The sequence below is a fragment of the Elephas maximus genome, chromosome 1 (genome assembly GCF_024166365.1).
Source record: "Elephas maximus indicus isolate mEleMax1 chromosome 1, mEleMax1 primary haplotype, whole genome shotgun sequence".
NCBI classification, from domain to species: domain Eukaryota; kingdom Metazoa; phylum Chordata; class Mammalia; order Proboscidea; family Elephantidae; genus Elephas; species Elephas maximus.
Genome location: NC_064819.1, coordinates 190,794,530 through 190,822,315, shown reverse-complemented (window position 1 = coordinate 190,822,315; position 27,786 = coordinate 190,794,530). Strand labels below are relative to the sequence as shown.

Below are 27,786 nucleotides of genomic sequence, written 5' to 3'. Positions count from 1 at the left end.
GTGTTTCCAGAGCCTAGAGTGGCATCTGGCACTCTAGTGAATACTTGTTGAATGAATGAATGAATGTAAAAGGACTCTCTAAGCATAAAAAGTATTCAGCTTTCCCTGTCATTCATGTAACTATTTAAAAAAAATAAGGCTTGGTGAAAATTAAAATGCATGTATGCAGAGGTATGAAACATAAGGGTAATGTTCAAAATTATATTACAACTTTACATTTTTACCAGGGAGAATGTTAGTATGAATGCTATCTTAGACTGCTAATTTTTCAGCAGTGATCAAATGATTTTTGTATTACTAATTGTGAACAGGATCTTTAATGGAGAGAATTTTAGTATAACTACTATGCAAATCACTAAATTTGACAGAGAAACGACTGTAAATGAGAAGGTGTTGCTGTTCAGGAAAGAAATGATAAACTTTGAAAATAATCTTGCACATATTTAAAATTATAAACCTAGAATATACATTCTGAGGATTTGTGGAATCGATACTATCACACTCCTAAGGTAAAAGAATTAAATATTTTCTTCTCAGAACTCCGTGTGTCACAATGCAGGGGAAGTCAGCACAACTGTACTAAACCAAAGCTAAGAAGTTTCCTGAATATAAGCAAGCACTTTGAGGGACAGAGTAGCAGGGGCGGGGGTCTGGGGACCATGGTTTCAAGGGACATCTAGGTCAAGTGGCATAACAAAATGTATTAAGGAAATGTTCTGCATCCCATTTTGGTGAGTGGTGTCTAGGGTCTTAAAATCTAGCAAGTGGCCATCTAAGATGCATCAATTGGTCTTAACCCACCCAGAGCAGAGAAGAATGAAGAACACCAAAGATACCAGGAAAATAAGAGCCCAAGAGACAGAAAGGGCCACATAAGCCAGATGCTCCATCAGCCTGAGACTGGAAGAACTAGATGGTGCCTGGCTACCACCAATGACTGCCCTGACAGGGAACACAACAGAGAATCCCCGATGGAGCAGGAGAAAAGTGGGATGCAGAACTCAAATTCTAGTAAAAAGACCAGACTTAATGGTCTGACTGAGACTAGGGGGACCCCAGAAGATGTGGACCCCGGACTTTCTGTTAGCCCCAAACTAAAACCATTCCCAAAGCCAACTCTTCAGACTAAGATTAGACTGGCCTAAAAAAAATTTTTTTTTTTTTATAAGACATAAAATCATACCGGTGAGGAGTGAGCTTCTTAGCTCAAGTAGACACAGGAGACTATGTGGGCAGCTCCTGTCCAGAGGTGAGATGAGAAGGCAGAGGGGACAGGAGATGGTTGAATGGACACTAAGAAATACAAGGTAGAGAGGAGGAGCATGCTGTCACATTGTAGGGAGAGCAACTAGAGTCACATAATGATGTGTGTGTAAGTTTTTGTATGAGAAACTGACTTGAATTGTAAACTTTCACTTAAAGCACAATTAAAAAAAAAAGAGAAAAGAACTCCATGCATGTGTGCTCATGCACATGCAACTGTATGTGTGACATGGCAATAAAATAGTTTCATTTTCATCTTGTTTAAGAAAAAATTTAGCCAAACATAAACATACTTTGCATTTTGAAAGGAAAACATTGGACAGATTCTTCTGGAGAACACAAGCTACTCAAGCAGACAGGTCTTCAAAATGGACAAGAACTTGGTGTCATTATTACATTTCAAGGTTCTGTCCCCTGTTTTATAGATTAGACATGTGATTGAAATTATATCTAAATGTGATTGGTTCCCTAGGCTTGACCCAAACTATAACATGACCGACTAGTTTATAAAAACTAGAAATTTCCTTTGTGAATTAACATTAATAAAAAGTGTCTGACAGACCAGAGGTTTATGCCATATGTCAGCAGGGCTCCTTGGAAGCTAAAAGATAATCACAGGCGACTGGGGGAACAAGAAATCAGAGAAAGGCAGTAAGAATCATCATAATATCCAATCACCAAGCCATCATTGTCTGATGCCTACATCTCTGCTTATAACGAAAGACTTGGTTCATTTTTCAGACTTTGTGTTTGGGCGCTAACAATCCCTCCCTAGGAAGTGCTGGAACACACAGTTGACCTCTTTTCAATGCTTCCAAGGCTGCCTATCTCTTTAAGCGAAAAGAGTGGACTGAATTAAAGACATAGCTAGTAATTCCTTGAACTACTCTACTTATCAACACTTAACAATGAACAGCACTTAACCTGGCAGAGGTGTCTAATGGTGCGTAGAGGACTTTAACATTTCCTGAGAGCCTCTGGATTTAGCGATCCTTGAAAATAAGATTTACTTGTGGCACTATTGAGTATCTGTTTGTAAGGAGACCATTTAAGATATGAGGCATTTGCTATCATAATAGACAAATGCATCTTCAAAGTCACTAATATAACAATTTTATGTGGAAAAATACATAAAGAACGTTTGCTGAGATCTACGTTCCCTTGTCAGCCAGCTATATCAAACGACACTCTTCCATTTGCTCAGCGTTTTCCCCCACAATGTCCTGGGTATTACGGCTGAATTCACTCGTTTTTCAGGCTGTGAAGCCATCAGTTTAATCTCACTAGAAAGAATTAATGTTTCTCTCTGAGCGCTTAAGTTAATTCTAAATAAATGCAATTAACAGTGCTATACTCTCTAAAAAATTCCTTAATTTTATAGCAATGCTAACAGATGAAGTTAGATACCGGGTATCACGGCTATTCAATGTTCTCTAGCTACTCAACCACTGCCGTTTTACAGGCAGCCTCCTGCCGCATGCTATCTTTCTGACTTCTCTCCCTTTCTTTCCTCCCATGAGTTGTCCTTACCCTCTCACTTTTGGAGGAACCATAAAATTTCTCACTAAGTCATTCAAAGAAATTCAGATTTCTGCAGCCTCTGCTCCCAAACTTTCTCTTAACTATCCAAATTCATTAAGATGCTTAAGAGAGCCTTTATTTGCCAGGATCAGCCTTCCTCATAAGGAAGTCATTCATAAATTCAACAATATTTATTGAACACCAGCCATGTGCCAGACACTCTTCTGGTTGTAAATATCAAATCTGGCCCTCCATTACATTAGTACTGGGGGTAATAATTGTCAAAATGCCTAGCACCATGATGAAATATGTTGGCAGTCAATAGATGTCATTGTATTACACATTTTGAAGCAACATTTAGAAATATATTAACACGTGAAAGAAATGAGTAAAGAAGGCCCTCTTCAGAAAGATTAAGCTTTTCATCTCTTTATATATTCATCTTAACTACATATCCTTTTGTACCTCCAAAGCTGTCTCAATATTGATATTTATGCCCCTCAGATATATATAAACAATGACATAATCCATTATTATTCTAGCAAACTTATGCATAAATCTTTGCAATTTTAATTAACATAAGCATATCTTTTCATCAACCCCATGATTTTTTGGTGCTCTCATAAATTCTCCAGCTATGTGTATTATGAGTACATAGTAAATATGTATTTAAAACATGTTTTGGTTCCAATGATTGAATAGAAAATAAAATGTGTTGTAGTTATGGTTAATAATATTTTTGGCACATTTTGTTTTTTTGCTAAACATTTCTTTAGTTTTTACTGTAAAATTATTTGGTAATTTTTGTCACTGCATTGGGTAATATTTTATTGTCCTGATACTGGATGCATGTGGCAGAAGAAGGAATTCATAGTGTTCAGTTTTATTTCACACATTTGGGAATAAAGCCATGTTTTATTAATTCTGGCTCTCCTACCTTCCCAGTGTTCTTTGTTTCTACAGCCACTGTTCTAGTCCAGGCCACCACTGTCTCTAACCTGGAATGCTGTGATAGACTTCTTAGCTGGTCTTCCACCATCTGTATTTTGTACCACAAGAGTTATACCACATAGTTTCATCAAATGCATAGCTGAGTGTTTCATTCCCCACTTAAACTTGCTGAAATTTTACTTTGGTTCTTACGATATAGTCAGGCTAAGAGGCCATAATACCGTTCCTGATCTGTCTCCAGTATAAGTCTCTAGACTGATCTCTTGATAACTGCTTCTCTACCCTATACTCTATCCATACAAAATTCTACCCAATTGTTTAAAATCATTGCATTCTCTTTCACACTTTTGGGGTTTTTTTGCAGAGGCTTCTTTATTTGTGGAACCCTTATCCTCATCTCTCTATCCCCTCTTTGTCTGAATGACTTTTACTCGCATGAAAGTATCCAGAAGGCAGTACTGGTTCAAAGGTAGAATTCTCACCTTCCATGCAGGAGGGTCGCTATGAGTTGGAATCGACTCGAGGGCAATAGGTTTTTTTTTTTTGGTTTAAGCAGGACTTCGGGTTTGATTCCAGCCAGTGTACCTGAAGTATGGCTACCATTGGTCTGTCAGTAGAGGCTTGTGTGTTGCTCTGGTGCTCAGCAGATCTCAGCGAAGCTTCCAGTCTAAGCCAGGCTAAGGAGAAAGGCATGGCAATCTACTTTTTAAAATCAGCCAATGTTTTATTGGATCACGACTCTGTGGATCACCATGGCCCAATTCCACTGTGCATGGGGTTGCCATGAGTCCAGGGCAAACGTCCTTCCCTTACTGCCCCTCTGCATAGATAGGTGTCGTCTTCCGTGGGTTCCCATAATAAAGTACCCATTCCCTATAATGACCACATAACACAATATGTTGAGTGTTTAATTTGTATCTTAAACACTAGACTCAGAGATTTTTTTTTCATCAATTACTCTGTCTTAAATGCCAGAATTTGCACAATGCAAAGCTAATCTTAGGCTTCTGTTCAAAATTTAGGTAACTTAATAACTGCTATACATAACATGAAGAATTTGCTTCCCTGCTGGCATTCAAAAGTGACTGAGAAGAATGCGTACGTTTGTAAGTGCCTACTGTGTTCAAAGTGTCACCTCATTTAATTCTCACAGCAATTTGAGCCTTTGAAAAGCTAAGCATGCTCAAGGATGTAAAATAGTGAATGGCAAAACTCGACCTTTTGACTACAATATTTATGTTCACCAATCCACATTACTTTTGAGAGTCTATGAAAGCTGTCCATCTTGTTGGCTGAATTGGAGAATACATTTCAAAAAGCCTTATAAACTCTTAACATTCTACATAGATACTGTGAGCTATATAGGCACTCAATACCTATCTATTAAATGGATAACTAAAGGACCATATAGTGTTATTGTAATTAGTGTTAGAAGGAAAAAAAAAAAATCTTTCCGTCTCCAGGAGTGAAATTACTTAATGTATGTTCCTCATTAATGGGTGCTATATTAAAAAAGTCATTCTATCATCAAATACATTTTAGAAATAATGAGTTAACTTAGACTGGCTTCTCTATTGTAGAATTTTCAATCTGGAATATGTTAATTGCATTGTAAAGCCTCAGGTGTGTAATGTGCAGTGCTTTTCAGAGTTATCTGACTTTTGAACTCTCTTTGTGGAGAATAGCATCTGTCAAGACTAATATTCTGTGGATCCCACATTAAAGTCTTAGGAATTACTTGTAAAATAATTTTACTCAACAGAGATTATTATTCTTCAAGATGTGCTCCATAATGTAAATTCGAGCAACGAGTGTGCAGAGTCACTTCTGAGATTGTAAAGTATGGAAATCAGTTATTTTTGGGGGGTTGCAAAACAGTTCTTACTAATTTTAAGTTACTCCTCTAAGATACAGAACTGAGGTATTTTTGCTGTTATTAAAGAATATAAAGTATGACTTCTTGGTCTAATGCTTAGTATTATGCATAATGAGATTGTTGTTGTTGCTGTTAGGTGCCCTCGAGTCAGTTCCGACTCATAGCGACCCTATGCGCAACAGAACGAAACACTGCCCGGTCCTGAGCCATCCTTACAATCGTTGTTACGCTTGAGCTCATTGTTGCAGCCACTGTGTCAATCCACTTTGTTGAGGGTCTTCCTATTTTCCGCTGGCCCTGTACTCTGCCAAGCATGATGTCCTTCTCCAGAGACTGATCCCTCCTGACAACATGTCCAAAGTATGCAAGATGCAGTCTCACCATCCTTGCCTCTAAGGAGCATTCTGGCCGCACTTCTTCCAAGACAGATTTGTTCATTCTTTTGGCAGTCCATGGTATATTCAATATTCTTCCCCAACACCACAATTCAAAGGCATCAACTCTTCTCCCATCTTCCTTATTCATTGTCCAGCTTTCACATGCATATGATGTGATTGAAAATACCATGGCTTGGGTCAGGCGCACCTTAGTCTTCAGGGTGACATCCTTGCTCTTCAACACTTTGAAGAGGTCCTTTGCAGCCGATTTGCCCAATGCAATGCATCTTTTGATTTCTTGACTGCTGCTTCCATGGCTGTTGATTGTGGATCCAAGTAAAATGAAATCCTTGACAACTTCAGTCTTTTCTCCATTTATCATGATGTTGCTCATTGGTCCAGTTGTGAGGATTTTTGTTTCCTTTATGTTGAGATGTAATCCATACTGAAGCCTGTGGTCTTTGATCTTCATCAGTAAGTGCTTCAAGTCCTCTTCACTTTCAGCAAGCAAGGTTGTGTCATCTGCATAACACAGGTTGTTAATGAGTCTTTCTCCAATCCTGATGCCCCGTTCTTCCTCATATAGTCCAGCTTCTCATATTATTTGTTCAGCATACAGATTAAATAGGTATGGTGAAAGAACACAACCCTGACACACAACTTTCCTGACTTTAAACCAGTCAGTATCCCCTTGTACCATCTGAACAACTGCTTCTTGATCTATGTAAAGTTTCCTCATGAGCACAATTAAGTGTTCTGGAATTCCCATTCTTCCCAGTGTTATCCACAGTTTGTTATGATCCACACAGTCAAATGCCTTTGCATAATCAATAAAACACAGGTAAACATCCTCCTGGTATTCTCTGCTTTCAGCCAGGATCCATCTGACATGAGCAATGATATCCCTGGTTCCACGTCCTCTTCTGAAACTAGCCTGAATTTCTGGCAGTTCCCTGTTGTTATGCTGCAGCCGTTTTTGAATGATCTTCAGCAGAATTTTGCTTGTGTGTGATATTAATGATATTGTTCTATAATTTCCACATTCAGTTGGATCACCTTTCTTGGGAATAGGCATAAATATGGGTTTCTTCCAGTCCGTTGGCCAGGAAGCTGTCTTCCATATTTCTTGGCATAGACGAGTGAGCACCTCCAGTGCTGCATCTGTTTGTTGAAACATCTCAATTGATATCCCATCAATTTCTGGAGCCTTGTTTTTCGCCAATGCCTTCAGAGCAGCTTGGATTTCTTCCTTCAGTACCATCAGCTCCTGATCATATGCCACCTCTTGAAATGGTTGAATATTGACTAAATCTCTTTGGTATAATGACTCTGTGTATTCCTTCCATCTTCTTTTCATGCTTCCTGTGTTGTTTAATATTTTCCCCATGGCATCCTTCACTATTGCAACTCAAGGCTTGAATTTTTTTTCAGTTCTTTCAGCTTGAGAAACACCGAGCGTGTTCTTCCCTTTTGGTTTTCCATCTCCAGCTCTTTGCACATGTCATTATAATACTTTACTTCATCTTCTTGAGAGGCTTTTTGAAATCTTCTGTTCAGTTCTTTTACTTCATCAATTCTTCCTTTTGCTTTAGCTGTTCAACGCTCAAGAGTAAGTTTCAGAGTCTCCTCTGACATCCATCTTGGTCTTTTCTTTCTTTCCTGTCTTTTCAGTGACCTCTTGCTTTTGTCATGGATGATGTCCTTGATGTCATTCCACAACTCATCTGGTGTGCGGTCACTAGAGTTCAATGCGTCAAATCTATTCTTGAGATGGTCTCTAAATTTCGGTGGAGTATACTCAAGGTCATATTTTGGCTCTCATTGGTTTGCTCTAATTTTCTTCAGTTCCAGCTTGAACTTGGGTATGAGCAATTGATGGTCTGTTCCATAGTCGGTCCCTGGCCTTGTTCTGACTGATGACATTGAGGTTTTCCATCGTCTCTTTCCACAGATGTAGTCAATTTGATTTCAGTGTGTTCCATCTGACGAGGTCCATGTGTATAAAAAAAAGAGTATAGTCACCGTTTATGTTGGTGAAAGAAGGTATTTGCAATGAAGAAGTCGTTGGTCTTGCAAAATTCTATCGTTTGATCTCCAGCATCGTTTCTATCACCAAGGCCATATTTTCCAACTACTGGTCCTTCTTCTTTGTTTCCAACTTTTGCATTCTAATCACCAGTAATTATCAATGTATCTTGATTGCATGTTCGATGAATTTCAGACTGCAGCAGCTGATAAAAATCTTCTATTTCTTCATTTTTTGCCCTAGTGGTTGGTGTGTAAATTTGAATAATAGTCGTATTAACTGGTCTTCCTTGTAGGAGTATGGATATTATCCTATCACTGACAGCGTTATACTTCAGGATAGATCTTGAAACGTTCTTTTTTAACTATGAATGCAACACCATTCCTCTTTGAGTTGTCATTCCCATCATAGTAGACTATATGATTGTCCAATTCAAAATGGCCAATACCAGTCCATTTCAGCTCACTAATGCCTAGGATATCGATGTTTATGCATTCCATTTCATTCTTGATGATTTCCAATTTTCCTAGATTCATGCTTCGTACATTCCATGTTCCATTATTAATGGATGTTTGCAGCTGTTTCTTCTCATTTTGAGTCATGCCACATCAACAAATGAAGGTCCCGAAAGCTTTACTCCATCTACATCATTAAGGTCGACTCTACTTTGAGGAGGCAGCTATCCCCAGTCATCTTTTGAGTGCCTTCCAACCTGGGGGGCTCATTTTCCAGTGCTATATCAGACAATGTTCCTTCTGCTATTCATAAGGTTTTCACTGGCCAATGCTTTTCAGAAGTAGACTGCCGGGTCCTCCTCCCTAGTCTGTCTTAGTCTGGAAGCTCAGCTGAAACCTGTCTTCCATGGGTGACCCTGCTGGTTCTGAATACCGATGGCATAGCTTCCAGCATCACAGCAACACAGAAGCCCCCACAGTACGACAAACTGACAGACACGTGGGGGCATAATGAGATATTTTGATTAAATTAAATGATTTTGATCATTGAATTAAGTGTGTACAGTATTATGATGAACAAGATGAATAGCACTAAATACATGGGTATTGAACACACTCTCTGCCAGGTGCTGGAATTTTCAGTGTATTAACTCATGTACTATCAAAACGAAACAGCCACTATTGCTAAAACATTATTTTAAGGACAAGGAAACTGAAGAAGAGAGCTGTTGAATTACTTGCCAAGGTCACACAATTGGTTGGGATGGGATTTGAACCAAGTCGAGTGTCTCTGGGGCCTCTGTTCTTTACCTAGGCAATATTGCCACTCCTAGCTGATTTTTCTCTGTTGAGGTCTTCGTGTAAAAATTATTATTTCTTATGATAAAAATCTTGTATTGGGAATTAAACAATTATGAAGACAGCAGCCTTTTCTCTTGCTTAAGTTTCATTGTTAGAAAAAAATTAATATTTTACCATGTTTTATCTGTTTTTTCATCCTTTAAAATAACAAGAATTTTTATTCAACAGTCATATTTTTTAGTTCATCATTTATACAAAGAAAGAGAGAGAGAAAATGTGTTAGGTACAGAGAAGGTGGTACGAGGGCAGAAAAATGATACATATGGAAATTCTATCCTCATGGAATGTGTAGACTAGCAGAAGAGATACGAACATATCTATGAGCAACAAAAGCAAGGATACAGGAAATAGGCTACTTAAGAAAAGGTCTGGTGAAGTGTTATGTGGTATATGCCTCCTTCCCTTCCCCTAATTTTAAGGGACAATGCCAAGTTTTCTGGCAGCTATTTTGAAGTTCCTCAACCTGATTTAAGATAAAAGAGAAACACGACTTTTCACTCTCTCTCTGGATGTTTATGTAAGAAATTTATAGCCTAGTGACATCTCTAAACTCTTTTTTTTTTTTTATCTTCACAGTGAAGACTTCATTTATAATATTGAAATGAGTGATAGCTTAAAGCTCGTATAAAGGAAAATATGATTTTGCCAAACCTTGAATAGAGTGCATAGAGTTTCTTAAGTCTATGCATAAGCAAAATGGTGTGTGTCACAATTACCCTTTTATGTTACTAATCATAGTGGGTTAGTGTCTTCTTTAATCAGGGTGGCCCAATTCTTGGAAACTAACCCATCTATTATTATTACCTAAGCTGGGTTAATGTATATATTTAATTTCTCATATAAATATGCTATTTGAAAAATATATCCCTGGCATCTGATTCATCACATTTTACAAATATAAATTATGTATTATTTATACAAAAGTTTGAGGTCCTGAAAACAACTACTGTGTTTTGAAACGTAATAATATAAATTCCTCAAGGATTTTCCAAACACTTCCTTGGTGTCCAAACTCAAACTTCTAGTTCATATTTGTAAAATTTCCACTACTTTCAGATAAGTCATTTGGATCCAGACCATCTGTGGATGTTGGGAATGAGCTAGTTGGAAACCTCATAGCTATGAGAGCAGATTATAGTTGAGTCATTTGTTAGAGAAGACTAATACCTTGCCATTTACCAAAGTACTTGGGAAATTGTTTTTATGCACTGGCATTCATTCCCTCACTCTCAAAAACTTCTGTGCACATTGCTCCAGTAATTGAATTTTAATTCTCTTATTTGTGCATACAAGCATGAACTTTGAATATTTAAAATTAAAGGCCTGCTGCTAAAGTAACCCATTATGCTTCATTGGATGGTCCTCCAGGAGACGTGGTACATTTGTCATGATATGTGAAGAAGTGGGTCTCAAAAGTGATGCCAATACTCAGTAACCTCAGCTTGTCACTCTGATATTAAGAGAACAACTAGACTGCCAGTTAAATACCAGTGTATGTTTAAATCTTCTTGCCTGGCATTGGGGACTACTATCCCTGAGAGGTACACGAAAGTCCCTCTAACATTGATGGAAAGGAAGGAATGAAGTGATGAAATAATGAAATACTTTTACAGATCAGCCAACATTGTGAAGCTCTTTTATTTATATGGATCAGTGGTGTTTGAAATTGATGTTTAAGCATCTGAACTCTTAGAGCCATGACACAATGTTTCCTAAAGAACAGTTCATCATGCATTTTTTAAAAAAATTTACATCTCTAAAATCAGAAACAAATACGGACAGTTATCTGATTGAATCCATAATTCAGGGACATTTTATCTTAAACACAAAGTGAATATTTTCCCACATGTTCCCAGAGACAGCAAAAAAACTTATTTTATATATATATATATATATATAATTTAAAGAATTAATGTATGGTGTTCTTGTGGCACAGTAGTTAAGAGCTCAGCTGCTAACCAAAACGTTGGCAGTTTGAATCCACCAGCTGCTCCTTGGAACACTACGGGGCAGTTCTACTAGGTCCTATAGGGTGGCTATGAGTCTAAATTGACTTGACAGCAATGGTTCTTTTTTTTAATAACTTATATATTAACTTGGGAGAACCTCAAATGTGTCATTTATGGTAATATATACTTCAAAATTTAGTTGTTATTTTATCCAAATATTTTGCTTTTAAAGAATGCTGATAATGGCCCAAAGAGAAGATTGAGATCCTGATAGCAGAAAGAACGGTATGATCAAGTATTGCTTTTCTGTCTTTGTGAGACATCTGTTAACTATTTGTTGAATAGTCCTCTTTAGTATGAAAATAAAGGTTTCCCTATAACCCCTGTGTATAAGAATATCCACAGATAGTGTTTAATAACAAAATTTTGTGCATTACAAAACCTGAATCATTTCAATAATAATTTGAAGATCCATCACCTTTTCCATTTTCCTCTCCTCAACTGTAATCTTTTTTTTGCAGCGTTTTCTACTTGTATGCCCTATTTTTTTTTTTCATTTCCTCATCTCTCCAGTATTTTTTCTCTTATCCTTTTCTCTGACTCTAAAATTTTGCTTTATTTAGAAAATTCTGTTTTCAGCTAAGTTGAATGTAGTTCTAATTTGGACCTCTTCCTTGTGCTCTGCATATTGGGTCATTATCGATCACAACTGGTCTTACAGGAAATATCTGTGCATTCCTGACGTTTCAAAAAGTCTCTTTTTCATTTCTAGAAGACCCTTTTCTCTTTTTCCAGGCAAATCTCTTCACTTGTGCTTTCTTTCCTATTCTCTCCCACATATTCTGGGGTCCCGCCTTCCTTCTTTCCAAATGTTTCAACGTATTCCCCTCCATTAGGTATTTCTTTACAAACTTTAGATGAAAAAAGGAGTCCCCTATTTTGAAAAAAAGCTTTTGCTTGACTCTTCTGCTCCCTCAAGCCACTTGTATTCTGTTTTTCTTCTAGTGCTTTCTGTCATTCTTGTTAAATGAGTAATTTATTCCCTCTACCTCCATTTTGTCACCAACACCTCAAGACTCTAAAGATAGACTTCCTCCTATTCTAATGTGCATTCCACAAATATGTTCTCACTGGTTGCTAGTGAAACCTAGATATCAAACAAAATTCTCTTTTTATTTAATTCTGGGGATTCTAGACTTTTTTTTTTAAACTTTTCTATGAGAATAAGTCCAGTTTGCTGGTAGGAATGATCATTTTTTAAATATTACCAAGTGAAAGGAAAATATTAGTTTATGGTAAGGGAAAACTACCAAGGTGAGCTTTAATAATAAAACACAAATAATCAAGAAATTGCCTATAAAAGGCAATATAGACAAACTTTAGATGCTTTTCTCTGTGTTCATAACCATTAATTTTAGGAAGTCACAAAAAAAAAAAAAAAGGGAGGAAGGGAGGGACCTTGGGTGACGAGCTGACTCTTTGCTTTAGGCAGGTACATTTAGGAACCCTCTGAGGTAGATAGTTCTCGGTGTGGCCATCCCCAGGGATGAGACTAAATATCTTCCCATGGTATTGCATTCTGTTGTTTTATTAGGTGGAAGGTGGATACATTTTCTTTCTCCAAATGAAATCTCCTTTCCTTCAATATATCAAATATTTTGAAGAGTGAAAGGTCAAATGATTTGTTTCATTTATAATTTTCATCTTACTTTTACAAGTTTCTTAGTGTTAAATCATTTAAACAAATTGATATTGGCCTTTTTCTCTAACTTCTAAATTGTTAAATACCTAAGATTCTGTCATGCTTACACATGAGCGGGAAATGTACATTATTCTAATTACAAATATTCTAATTGTTATTTCCTAATCCTCTTCTGTTTCCCTTTCTTTAATTCCCTTCAAATAGTATAGGAAAAATCTGTTTTCATCCATAGACATTATAGGTAGATTTTAACTTGCATTTAATTAAAACAAAGTTTTTTTTTTTTTTTCAAATTAAGAAATACTTAGAATGATTTTAATGGAAAGATGTTTTCTTTTTCTTAAAGATTGAGAAAAAAGAGAATGTTTTAACAGCCATTGAATAATCATTATTTTTTCTGAATTAAATTCTACAATGCCAAGATTCTGAGTTAAAGGCTCTGAGATTCTAAAGTAAAATGCATGGCTTGATGAGGTGAAGATTTTTCTAAGAAAAAAAGTTTAACTAAATTATGCTAGGCATTGTACATGATGCTGCCAGTTTATTTAGATTTTTTTAACCTCTAGCAATAACAGATTATTTTGATAAATTATTCATATTTCTGCATTGTACGCCTTTTGCAATTTGCATTTCTGACAGCAAATAGGTCCTCCTTTCAGGCTTCAGTCCCCATGGTCAGACAGGATGGCCGAAGGCTGCTTCATGATTAATTTCATCTCAATAGCATAATTATCATACTGAATAAAATGAAGCAATGCCCCTGAAATATGCTTTCCTCCGGTTATAAATACAAGAAGCGTAGCCTAAGAGCTTTTAAACCTGCAATACCTTTTAGCTCAAATATTTCCCTTTCTCTATTTTGGGAGTATCTACAATCTGAAAATAATACTGCATTTTATATGAACAAAAAATGATAGTTGAGAGCTTGATTTAGCAACTAATTGAATCGTTAGATAATCTTTCATTAGTTTCCAGTATCTTATTCAAAAAGGATGTATACATTTTGATTGCTCAGGGAAGTTTGCATTGCTGGTTCAAATTTTATCTGAACCAATAAATATAAATTTCTCTCCTGGTTTGTGGAAAAGTCATTCAACGTTTCTGTACTTCAGCTCTCTCAACTAAGGGTGGTCTAAATGCATTGTACTATTGCAGAATTAGCAAGAGACAGCTTCTTAAAATATTTGTTTCTTTTTCTGAAAATAAATAAAAAGAAGCTTGATTCATAATTTGAGTCTTGAAGAAAGGTTCAGTTCATGACATGCTCTTCCATGAAATTCCCATATTTCCTAATCCATGCATATTAATTGGAAATTTGCTTGAAATAGTGAAGTTTTCCAAAATTCCCAAATGCAGTCTGGGTCACAGTGTGTTCTACTGAAAATCAAGTTCTGAAATTTAAAATGAAAACTCTTGCATATTAGTGATCAAAGAGAAAAAGAGAGTTGGAGTTAGTATTGTATCATCTTAAAAATGAAACCAATTGCTAAATTTAGTGTCTCTTCTCAAACCAATCAACTGGGTCTTTTTTTTTACTTTTGTAATTATATTTTATATGCCATCCACTGTTTACGTGTTTGTTCGAGACGATTTTCCCAACAGTTTGCTAGATGTTAATGTTATGAAATTGAATAAATAATGGTAAGTGTTCACAGAGAATTTGCAGGCTAGTAGGAAGGGACAGTTGTGTAAGTAAATAAAACATGATCATACTTTGAAATGGAATTCTGCACTATGGAGTCTGGTGGGTTGAGTATTATGAAATGACCAGGATGAGGATGAGATCAGCAGACTCCATTATCTGCCCTACTACCTCCCCCTGGGAACCCTGGTGGCATAGCGGTTAAGTGCTACAGCTTGCTAATCAAAAGATCAGCAGTTCGAATCCACCAGGTGCTCCTTGGAAACTCTACGGGGCAGTTCTACTCTGTCCTATAGGGCTGCTATGTGTCAGAATTGACTCCACGGCAATGGGTTTACCTCTTCCTACTCACTTTCTTTCCACAGTCAGATTGCTTCTTTCTCTAAAGCACAGTCACTTAATTTCAGCTAGAGGACATTTTTTTTTTTTTTTTCTGAAGTAAAGGATCTTACATGTGAGTCAGGGATTGTTCATTTTTGTGTTTAACTGTATAAAATATATATGTATACAATAAAAAAAACATGCAGTGATTTACTTTTGGGGGGGAATTGTTTAGAAAATATTTAAGATGCAGGCATGGTCCTCCATAATACTATTATGCTTTATCTGCTATCAATTACCAAAGCACCAATATTAGGGACTCAAAGTACAATAGCGCATTTGCTATTCAAGCTATGTAAAACGTACATTCAAAAACCCAGTGGATTTACACTTCACATTAAAATGAAATAGAATATAAACAAAGTCCTATAGATGAAGAGTTTATGATATTAAACTTGTATGCATACCTAAGTAAAAGAAAAATGATTTCTTAACAAAATATTTGCAGGCTTACAATATTTTCTTGATTTTATAAATCTGTCTCATGTTTATGGAACCAGAAAAGACAGAAACATTTGATTTCTCTGATTCATGACAATTTGTTTATGTAAATACAACATGTTTCAAGAACCTAGGAATACTAACTTCTCTGATAATTTCCTGTTAAAATGCACTCAAGTTAATTATGCTGACATTTTAATTTAGATCCAATTTGTCTCTGATTTTGCAACCAAAAGTATTATTATCAATTTCAGAATTATTTTAATTTTTAGTTGAGTTTTCTTTTTGCCACAAATTTATTTAAATCACAATACTTTATTTCAAAATTAATAACTGCTAAATTATTTCATAAAACTAGAAAAAAGATGACAAAATCTTTTGAGATACTAAATTTTTCATTTGGCCTGTGTGCAGAGGGGATATTGATGAGTACAGAAGTAAGATTGACCATGAGTTGATAATTGCCAAAATGAGTGTGTGAACACGAGATTGGTTACACTGTTTTCTTTATTTTTGTATGTTTGAAGTTTTCCCCAATAAAAAAGATAGTTCATTTGGCATTTGGCAGAAATCAAAAGGAGAGAGATAAATTATTTATAATAAAAATTTATCTGTCTGGATTTGATGTTTTCACTCTTAAACAACTTTTGACATTGCCTGCCTTCTAAATGTTGTTCATTTATGGTCTCAGGGTTGACTCCCTTTCTAAAGCCAAGGGGTTTGAATACTGAAATGCTGTGCCCAAGCAGATGTCAAGTGTGGACACCTCTGAATGTATCCTCAGTAGTTTTGGGCCTGATATGGTTGGGAGGAAGCAAGTTGGCAGATTTATTTTAAAAATATCTATTAAAAACATTTGGTTTTAAACTGCTAATTTCCACTGAGATATAGTTCATATAATAGTTTGTGAATTAATGTACATTGACTTAAAACCTTGAAATCAGAGTTGTTGTTTTTAGGTGCTTTCAAGTCAGTTCCAACTCATAGCAACCCTATGTACAACAGAAACACTGCCTGCACCATCCTCACAATCCTTGTTAAGCTTGAGCCCATTGTTGGAGCCACTGTGTCAATTCATCCTGTTGAGGGTCTTCCTCTTTTTCGCTGACCCTCTACTTTACCAAGCATGATGTCCTTCTCCAGAGACTGATCCCTCCCGATAACATGTCCAAAGTATGTGAGACGAAGTACCACAATTCTTGTTTCTAAGGAGCATTCTGGTTGTACTCCTTCCAAGACAGATTTGTTCATTCTTTTGGCAGTCCATGGTATATTCAATATTCTTCCCCAACACCACAATTCAAAGGGGTCAGTTCTTTTCCTGTCTTCCTTATTCATCATCCACTTTCTCATGCATATGCGGCAATTGAAACACCATGGCTTGAGTCAGACGCACTTTAATCTTCAAGGTGACGTCTTTGCTTTTCAACACTTTAAATTTGCAGCAGATTTGCCCAATACAATGCACCTTTTCATTTCTTGACAGCTGCTTCCAAGGGGGTTGATTGTGGATCCAAGTAAAATGAAATCCTTGACAACTTCAAACACTTCTCCATTTATCATGATGTTGCTTATTGGTCCAGTTGTGAGGATTTTTGTTTTCTTTATGTTGAGACGTAACTCCTACTGAAGACCGTGGTCTTTGATCTTCCTCATTAAGTGCTTCAAGTCCTCTTCACTTTCTACAAGCAAGATTGTGTCATCTGCCTAACCCAGGTAGTTAATGAGTCTTCCTCCAATCCTGATGCCCTGTTCTTCTTAATATAGTCCAGCTTTTTTTTTTTCTTGGATTATTTGCTCAGCATACAGGTTGAATAGGTATGGTGAAAGGATACAACCCTGATGCACGTCCTTCCTGACTTTAAACCAATCAGTATCCCCTTGTTCTGCTCAAACAACTGCCTCTTGATCTATGTACAGGTTCCTCATGACCAAAATTAAATGTTCTAGAATTCCCATTCTTCATAATATTATCCATAATTTGTTACGATCCACATAGTCGAATGCCTTTGCATAGTCAATAAAACACAAGTAAACATCTTTCTGGTATTTTCTCCTTTCAGCCAGGGCCCATCTGACATCAGCAATGATACATTTGGTTCCATGTCCTCTTCTGAACCTGGCTTGAATTTCTGACAGTTCTCTGTCAATATACTGCTGCAACCTCTTTTGAATGATCTTCAGCAAAATTTTACTTGCGTGTAATATTATTAATACTGTCGGATAACTTCCATATTCACCTGGATCACCTTTTTTGGGAATAGGCATAAAATATGGATATCTTCTAGTAGGTTGGCCAGATAGGTCTCTTGCAAATTTTTTGGCATAGATCAGTGAGCTCATCCAGTGCTGCATCTGTTTGTTGAAGTATCTCAGTTGGTATCCTGTCAATTCCTGGAGCCTTGTTTCTCACCAATGTCTTCAGTGCACCTTGAACTTCTTCCTTCAGTACCCTCAGTTCCTGATCATATGCAACTTCTTGAAATGTTTGAACATCAACAAAGTCTTTTTGGTACAGTGACTCTGTATATTCCTTCCATCTTCTTTTGATGCTTCCTGCATTGTTTAATATTTTCCTGTAGAATTATTTGGTATTGCAACTCGGGGCTTGAATTTTTTCTTCAGTTCTTTCAGCTTGAGAAATGCTGAGCATGTTCTTCCCTTTTGGTTTTCTATCTCCAGGTCTTTGCACATGTTATTATAATACTTGATTTTTTCTTCTGGCGCAGTCCTTTGAAATCTTCTGTTCAGGTCTTTTACTTCACCATTTATTCCTTTTGCTTTAGCTACTTGATATTCAAGAGCAAGTATCAGAGTCTCTTCTGATATCCATTTAGGTCTTTTCTTTCTTTCCTGTCTTTTTAATGATCTCTTAATTTCTCCATGTATGATGTCCTTGAACATTCAATGTGTCAAATCTGTTCTTGAGAATGTCTCTAAATTCCGGTGGGATATATTCAAGGTCATACTTTGGCTCTCGTGGACTTGTTCTAATTTTCTTCAGTTTCAACTTGAACTTAAAAAAAACTTAACGTATGAGCAATTGATGGTCTATTCCACAGTCAGCCCCTGTCCTTGTTCTGACTGATGATATTGAGCTTTTCCATCATCTCTTCCCACAGATGTAGTCAATTTGATTCCTGTGTATTCTATCTGGTGAGGTCCACATGTATAGTAGCTATTTATGTTGGTGAAAAAAGGTATTTGCAATGAAGAAGTCATTAGTCTTGCAAAATTCTATCATGCAATCTCTGGCATTTTTTCTATCGTCAAGGCAATATTTTCCAACTACCGATCCTTCTTCTTTGTTTCCAACTGCCACATTCCAATACTAGTAATTATCAGTGCATCCTGATTGCATGTTTGATCAATTTCAGACAGCAGAAGTTGGTAAAAATTCTTCAGATTCTTGACCTTTGGCGTTAGCGATTGCTAAACTTGGAATAATAGTCACATTAACTGGTCTTCCTTATAGGCATATAGATATTATTCTTTCACTGACAGCACTATACTTCAGGACAGATCTTGAAATGTTCTTTTTGGTGATAATTGCAATGCTATTCCTCTTCAAGCTGTCATTCCTGGCATAGTAGTCCACATGATGATGGCTTGATTCAAAATGGCCAAATCCAGTCCATTTCAGCTACTAATGCCTAGGAATAGAGGTTTATGTGTTCCAAGGGATAGATGGAATTACAAGGGACAAAGAACATCTTACTGTTGTGATCCTTAGATTTACCTCCATAAAAACCATTGCTTTGAGGTTGCACATTGTCTGCAGAATAAGCCTTTTAAAATATATTTATTTCCTGGGAAAAGTAATGTCAACGCTTAAGTGTGCATTAGTGGACTAGTGTTTTATTTTGTTTTGGGGTGTGGGGGAACTAAGGAATAGGAGAAATAAGAGCTCATATGGTATGATCTCTAAAACATGCCCACTGAATGTATACACAGCCAGAGGACAAGTGAAGGTTATCGAGAATGTATCCTGGTAGAGAGATGACCAGCCCGTTAAGATACTGAGTAGTCAGGGATAGGACCTAAACACTGAGAAGGTAGCTGACAGGGAAACCAGATGGTCAATGGGGGAAGTAATATGATCTTAAAAGCTCTTCATAATTCACAAATGTGTGTACTGGGTGGTCAAATAGAGTCTCTCTGGTGAGATTACTTAGGATCATAAAGAAAAAAAGAAGATAGAAAAATCAGCTGTAAAAATTCTGAGCAATTTACGGACTAGGATTTCATAATCTTTATTTATTTATTTTTAAATGATGAAGAACTACTCTACTATCTCTGAAATGTTGAGAAGTCTAAGGTGTAAAGCACCTAAGCAATTTAGGGTTATTTTGCTGACCTTGCAAATGAATTATTTTGGAATTTAATCTATTTATTCAATCATCAAACATTTAATAATTGTCCACTAATTGCCAGTCATATAACAGTCAAGTTAGAATAATAACTCAGAAATATATTAGTTAAGAATTCAATACCTATGTATAAATCCTAACTAACTATTAATTTACTCTGGTGTTTCACTGGCAGCACTAACATGCTAGTTTGCATGAAACTTTCACCAGAAAAAAAAAACATTAAATTAATTATATTGTTGTTTGCTGCCATGGAGTTGGCCCACGACTAATGGCAACCCCATGCACAGTGGAAGGAAAGGCTGCCTGGTCCTGTGCCAAGCCCAGGGTTGGTTGTGGATCAGACTTTGCAATCCATAGGGTTTTCATTAACTGATTTTTCAGAAGTAGATCATCAGGCCTTTCTTTCTAGTCATCTTAGTCTGGAAGCTCTGCTGAAACTCATTGAGCATCAAGTTGTTTTTGTTGTTATTTGATATCAGTTGACCCTGACTCATGGCAACCAATGTGTACAAAGTATAACTGCTCAACATGGGTTCCAAGGCTGTGATCTTTTGGAGGCAGATCACTAGGTCTGTCTTCTGAGGCACCTCTGGGTGAGTTTGAAGCACCAATCTTTCTGTTAGTAGCCAAGCACTTAACTGTTTTTACCACCCAAAGTGCAAACTACAAATGACAGGTAGTTGCTGTGCGTGAGGCGCATTGGCTGGGATTTGAAACTGGATCTCCCGTATGGAAGGTGAAAATTCTACCAATAAACCACCAATTACCTCTAAATTAATTATAAAGACATCATATATAGACTAGAGTCTGAATTTAATTTTGCCAAAGGGTATTTTGTCTGAAGAAATACAGCAATAATGGAAATCATATACATGAATCAAATAACCTTTATTTTGTATGAGGATGAAAAGTTAGCATTTTATTGTTATAGCTATGATGTAACTAATTATCTCACTAATAAGAAGTAAAATATGAATTAGAAAGTGGCCATCTTTTGTTTGGCCACAAAACATTAACACTTTGCTTACGGGTCTTTGCCAAATTATTCTGCTGTAATTTTGATATTTTATAACTTTAAGCAGAATTGCAAAATTAAACATGCTATAATCAACATTTAATGGTAATTAGATTAAAAATTACATATATATGGGTATCAACTACTGTACAGCCCTGGTGTCACTGTAGTTAATAGCTCAGCTGCTGACCGAAAGACTGCCAGTTCGAATCCACCAGCAGCTCGTTGGAAACCTTATGGGGCAGTCCTACTCTGCCCTATACAATTGCTGAGTTAGACTGGACACCAGGGCAACAGGTTTGTTTGTTTGTTTTTGGTATCAACTGCTATATTTACACCTATCTTAACACCTATACATAATAGGCATTCAATAAATATTTGATGAAAGAATGAATAACAGTGAATATATAACACAAATGACTAAATCCTCCTTCCCTCGTTGTTAAATGATTTATTTATTTAAATTAATCAAAGACAATCATGGGCATACTTAGTGAAATGTGAAATAAGCAAATACTATTGCAAAATCTTTATTTTTCATGCTAATTAAATAGTATATTTCGGTGTTTGTCACATAAATGTTTATTGTATTCCATTTCTTTAAGGAGAGATTTCTGAACAAAGGTGAAGGAAAACAAATCAAAATGAAGCTTTCTCATTCCTTCACAACATATATTTTACTCAGGGCCATACTAATCGTGATAAGCTCCACAGCGGTATAGAAATGGCATCTTAAGAGTCAAAGGCTGAAGCTTGAAATTGGTTGTTCTGGGCTTTGTTTTCATATTAGTCACACACTGACTTTCAATGAACCATTTTCCTTGTATCTAAATGCTCCATTCATTTCGTATATAAGAAGAAAAAAGTCGTGGTCTAGTGGATTCTGACTCCTAGTGAGTGAACCTATAGGACACAGTAGAACTGCCCCACGGTGTAGCCAAGGAGCAGTTAGTGGATTTGAACTGCTGACCTTTTGGTTAGCAGCCAAATGCTTAACCACTGTGCTACCAGAAAGGATTCTGAAATGTTTTTAAAAATTCAAGGTCTAAACAAATGCTAGGTGTTATCCCATTGTTAGTTAACACTGAAGCAAAAAAGTTTCCAGAATTTTTATTTTATGTTTTTATTTGGTTCAGCCATTTGTTTTTCTCAGCAGCTTAAATCTCAGCAGTTCTCCTAATAATTGTTTCACTGTTTAACAAAAAGTTTGAGTGCCAAAGGCAATGCTTCTTAAATTTGTTTTCGTCTTTGTGATTTTTTCCCCTTCTTTTGTTATACATTTTTTTTGTGTGTGCAATAGTATTTCATAGTAATTTATTTTTCTTTCATAGAGCCAAGGGAAACTCCTGAAACCAAACAAGGCACAGTAAAAGTTGCAGCCCAAGGTAAGCAATAAGACCATTGAAACTCTTTGTCATAGGGTGTTTCTGACTCCTAGCTACCCTATAGGACAGATTAGAACTGCCTCATGGGGTTTTCAAGCCTGTAATTTTTATGGAAGCCGACTGCCAAATTTTTCTCCCAGGGAGCAGTTGGTGGGTTTGAACTGCTGACCTTTCGGTTAGCAGCCAAGCGCTTAACTACAGCACCACCAGGGTTCCTAAAAAACAGCACCACCAGGGTTCCTAAGGTATGCCATAATACACTTTAAAAATTCTATTGCTTTTTTTTTTTTCCAGGGCAGAGACACTTACTGACAAAAGTAAAAGCTGTTTATTGCAGAATAGCACCATCTGCTGGATTATTACAGAAGCTATTATGTTGTTGCATTAATATACACACACTTCACTGTGGTCAAGTATTTATTTAATTATTAGAGAAACAAACCATGGCTGAGAATAGTGCCAAATTTGCAGAGGAGCCACTAGAAGACCCAAGAATTTACCTACCCAAGCTTTTACTTACATTTCCCAAAATAACAGATAAAATACAGGTAGATAGATGGATAGATAATATACAATTATTAGTCTTTTCAGTTACACCACACAATTTATTGCCATGTCAGAATGCTATTAAGTTCATATTACTTCATCAATATCAATATGACAAAAATTGAGTTCCTGATATGATACAAAGTAATAACCCAGGTTTTTACAACCCATCTAATAAAATCAGTTTCATCTCTTACTGATGCCTTTAGGACATCAAAGATGGTTTTCTTTAAAAGACTTTCAGAAAAATACTTATTCAAGTGATCAGTTTGGAAAAAAATAATTTTTAAAATAAAATTTCCTGTAAAGTTATGTTTTAACTGTCATTTCAAATCTCATCCTTTCACAAGGTATTCTAACACCAGTGTGTCTAAGTCCGTGGGATGGGATACAGTTAGTTATGAGACCTTTATTCTAGGCCATGAGGAGTAAGCTTGATGAAAGCACAAACGAGGGATGCCAGTGTTCGTCCTTCGTCATCCATGAAAACTTTACAGAACACATTCTAAAATAAAAGTTTAGAATATTTACCAGAGAAAATATTTACCTTCTCTCCTATGATAGATTATAGAATATTGGGCAATAAAGACAATGTGCTTAGGTGGTGGTACATTTGTTTCTGAGCAGGAGGTCCTTGTAGAAGACCCTTCAGTATGTAGGGTTGAATGCATTGCACCTTACCAAAATCTGTCTATTATGTTTAATCCTGGGCCCAACCACGTCATAGTCATCCTATGAAATATTAGTAAAATGGGTTTATTTAATGACATTTGACTAAACTGTTGTTTACGAACAATATATGCTATAATAGTTATGAACTATACCAGTTTTTAGTTTTCATGTTGCTTGTCAGATTGTTCAAGAAAACTGGTTCTTTTTTCAGAAAATCTGGTAGGGAATGAAACAAATATTTTGGGAGGTAGAAGGGCAAGGCAAATATTATTTATACTTTTTTACATATGAAAATATAGCTCCAAATGAATCCTTCAAAGCAAATAAATGACTACCAGATCAAAGAATTATTGATGTTAATGCTTGTTCTCATCAAGCAAAAATAAACAAAACAACAGAAGGAAAAGAACCCCTCAGTCATCCTAGGACCCTTCTGTTTTGACTGAGACTTCTGCGGGCAGTGGTATAAATGTAGAATTATGTCCTGGGTCAGAATTTATTGTTAATTCAGCCTTATGTTAGAGGAACTAAAAACAAAAAACCCATTGCCACCAAGTCAATTCCTATTCTTAGCGACCCTATAGGACAGAGTAGAACTGCCCTGTAGAGCTTCCAAGGAGTGCCTTGTGGATCTGAACTGCCGACCTTTTGGTTAGTAGCCACAGCTCTTAACCAGTATACCACCGGGGCCCCCAAAGAAGTTGAAGAGGAGCTCAAGGGAAGTAAATTAAAGAGATATATGAAACTTACTTTAAATTTGAGCTCGGGGCTACGAACTCCTTTTTTTAACATTCCAACTACTTTGGAAAAGGCAGATTGTAGATTGAGTCCTGCCTCATTAACATAACTACCACCTCTCCTACTTCATTAACGTCATAGAGGTAGGATTTACAACACATAGGAAAATCATATCAGATGACAAAATGGTGGACAATCACAAAATACTGGGAAACATGGCCCAGTCAAATTAATACACGTATTTTGGGGGGACACAATTCAATCCATGACAGGCAGCCTCAGAATTTATTCTTTTGGAATAAAGGATTTCTTGTTGAGTGAATAGTGAACAAGAGTTTCAAAGTCTTATTACAATGTATCTAATAAGGAAATTAACTGAATGTGTTGATTAAACTAAGTGTACAAGGCAAGAGTTTGGTACCGTACATGTGTTTTTACTAATATGGCAATGACATGCTAAGCAGGAATAAATGTTATTTGTATCTTGCAGATCTTTCATAGGCGTTTCTTAGGCCTGTTTTATAACACCACAGGCATGGAGTTAAATGCTGCACAGCAAAATTAATACTTGTAATTATTTGATGTGGAGACAGAACTAAAAACAATTGGCTATAATGCTATTGCATAGATTGATGTTTTTAAAGTATGAAGTAACAAAATTGATAGTGATGTTTGTAGTGCAGTGAAAGGCTAGCATATATCTGTTCATTTATGTTTTTGACTTTTATAACAAAGGAAATATTTTAAATATAAATATATGTGTACATAGATATGTTTTATGTAAATATATAGATAAAGTTTTTTATAAATATGTGCATACATATGTATAAGTTTAATTAAATTATAATTATTATCAGGGGGGAGTAAGTTTTCTTTGGCAGTGAATTAGGAAAGTTATTTTAACAAAGAGCTTTGGGGCACTGAGTAGACTTGAAAGAAATTCCACTATGCTGCCAGAGATTGCAATTTGGAGATATAAAAAATTTAAATAATAATATAAGTAGAATATCATGTAGTACTGAAATGAATTGTAGCGATAATAAACATCATATGAGTTAAGACGAAGTGATGTTCTTTAAGAGCTGGGGATTGAGAGGGTTTCTCATGAATGAGGGGTGACTTGACTTGGAGCCTGATGGAGATGTGGAGAGGTAGAAGAGAAAAGCATTGTGGGAAAATGGCTTAAGTAAAGAAAAGGCTGCTGTGTTAGTAAGGCATGAGGTATTGAGCTGACCTAGGATCTGGCAGTGACATGAAGAAAACAGTACAAATATGAGGAAGATTTTGAAGAATAATGTTTAATAGAATACATGGACTAAAACAGAGTAAAGAATAAAAATTGTACAGAGCTTTTAAGTCTGGATGAATAGCATAATGGCAACTGACATAATAAGTCAGTCCCAGGAGAAGAAACTAGCTTAAGGGTAGAGATGATGATTCTCTCTTGGGCGGGTTGATGTTGAACAGATCGAGGACCATCAAGGCAGTGATTTTTCCAGTAGTTAGAACTTATTTAGAATGTTAATCTACTTCATAGGCTTTTTGTAAGAAATTATACTGAGGAAATGAAATATAAACCAAAATGGAAAAGGAAGAAGAAAAATAAGCAACCTTTTTTTTTTAATCAGTCAGGTGTAATGGCTACACAGATATCTACCGAGACTAAATGCCTGAGAAAGAACAGAAGCTGTAATAGAACTTACAATTTAAGGGATTGGTCTACATGCACTCTGTTAATATATTCCCACTGTTTTTGTGTGTGTGTGTGCACAAGTGTATTCCCAAAGCAAACATTTAAAAATCCTGTCATATACTACAGAAAGGAACAAAAACAGAACAGAAACTAAAGTATTTCTCATTAGAATGTGAAAACCACAGGCCCAATAATTGAACACCATGTGTACTGAGCAGATTCAGGAGTTCTACGGCCACATAGTCCATTTAAATAGATTAGAGTCAAGCGAGATGAACTGAAGACCAGCAGTGGGACACACGGAGCAAAAATTACAAAACCATTCTGGAAACAGCTGTACCCCGAAACCCTGATTTTGATTAACTTCCAGGCATGGAATCAAGTTTGATGGATCACATAGCTTTCCAGATGTCAGTGACTTAAAATCACCCATCTGCAAGGGATTCAGGCTAACATGCAAACTTGATATCAGTTCTGATGGAATAGGCTGACTCCTTCATTCAACTATTCTCCCTTGCCACTGTAAAGTTGAAAAACAAAACTATTGACAAATATAAGATTTAGAGAGATGAAAACAGGTGTATGTGCTTACACGTGTGCACGCGCATATGTGCACATTGCTCTCGGATCTTTTTTTAAAAAAAAATAGAGCTGCAGAAGATTTTGCTAAACTCTGAGTCTTTCTTTTCTGTTATAAATCATAACAGATGAGGTTTTTAAAAAGTGTATTCACATTCTCAGCCCTCTTTCTGGCATTGGTCAAGACAGTGGTATTGCCCTTCAGAAGAAGCAGGTTTACCATTAAGCTGATGAAGATTAGACCTTAGGGCCATTTCCTTACCCGGGCTCATTCCAGGTCTCTGGGAGGGACCATGGCAATTTTTTTTCTTTGGAATGTTGTCTTGTTTAATTTTCTTTTTCTTTAAAGAGTGTCCCCTAATTCAATTTGGTTGAGAGAGGAATATGACTTAAACTCTGAGGAGATACTGTGGGGATAATTATGGGAAAATTGAACAAAGCAAAAAACTTCCTTTGCAGTATTATTGTACAGGCTTTGAGCAAAATGGGAAAATTCAATGAAATCACAGAATTAGAATGTTAATTTGTTGGGTTATTTTGGAAATCATGAAGGTTCTCATAGGAAATTCTTACTTGTAAAGCACTAACAAACACGTACAGTGAGTCAAACGTACTACACTAAGAGCAGGATTGGTTGAAGTTATGCTTTGTGGCTTTGAAAACCTTCAAGCAGGGTATGTATCCTTTAATTCATTTCACTTATTGTCTTTATTACTATCATCATTATTGCATTGGCTTAGAGAAATTTTTGAATTTGGAAACATTATGAATATAGATTATATGATTTACATATTATTAGTTAGAATTCATTTAATAGAAACGAATATTGCAAAATAGCATTAATTTTATTTTAAATTTACTTTTTACTACAAAAGTAACAGAATTTTGGTAACATTTGGAAAATAGAAAAAAGTGACCTGTTATTAATTAAAATAACAAATTTAAATGTATTCCCTTTCAGTCTTTTGTTCCTGATTTTTAGATCCAATCCTGCTACTTACTCTCTGCATGAACTTGTGCACATGATTTACTTTTTCTGAGGCTTAGTTTCTTATTCTGGCCTGCCTGTCTTGCAACACTGTTATGTAGACCAAATAAGAAGATATAGGTGAAAGTACTGTGGAAATTATAGCACAGAGCAAACATCCAAAGTAGTCCTGGATGTTGGTTCTAAGTGCTCCTTAACGTTCTAATTCATTCAGATGAATTAGGGAATGATTCGGTGAGTGTGCACCATCCTAATGAACTAATGTGGCCTACAACTTCTCTGAATGGTTTTGGCTCTGGAATGAACTTTCTACAGAACCAGGATCCTCTTGCTTTGAAACAAACCCAAAGCA

At 36.2% G+C, this 27,786-nt stretch overlaps 1 protein-coding gene across 1 annotated transcript in view; it reads left to right on the top strand.

Annotated features, from left to right (window-relative positions):
- The window catches only part of TRDN (triadin), a 354,043-nt gene that overhangs the window by 181,911 nt on the left and 144,346 nt on the right, over nt 1-27,786 (top strand). Inside the window, exons 13-14 of the mRNA XM_049874135.1 lie at nt 22,165-22,218; nt 26,658-26,660. Of these exons, the coding sequence (XP_049730092.1) occupies nt 22,165-22,218; nt 26,658-26,660 (57 nt within the window). The remainder of the gene's footprint in view (nt 1-22,164; nt 22,219-26,657; nt 26,661-27,786) is intronic.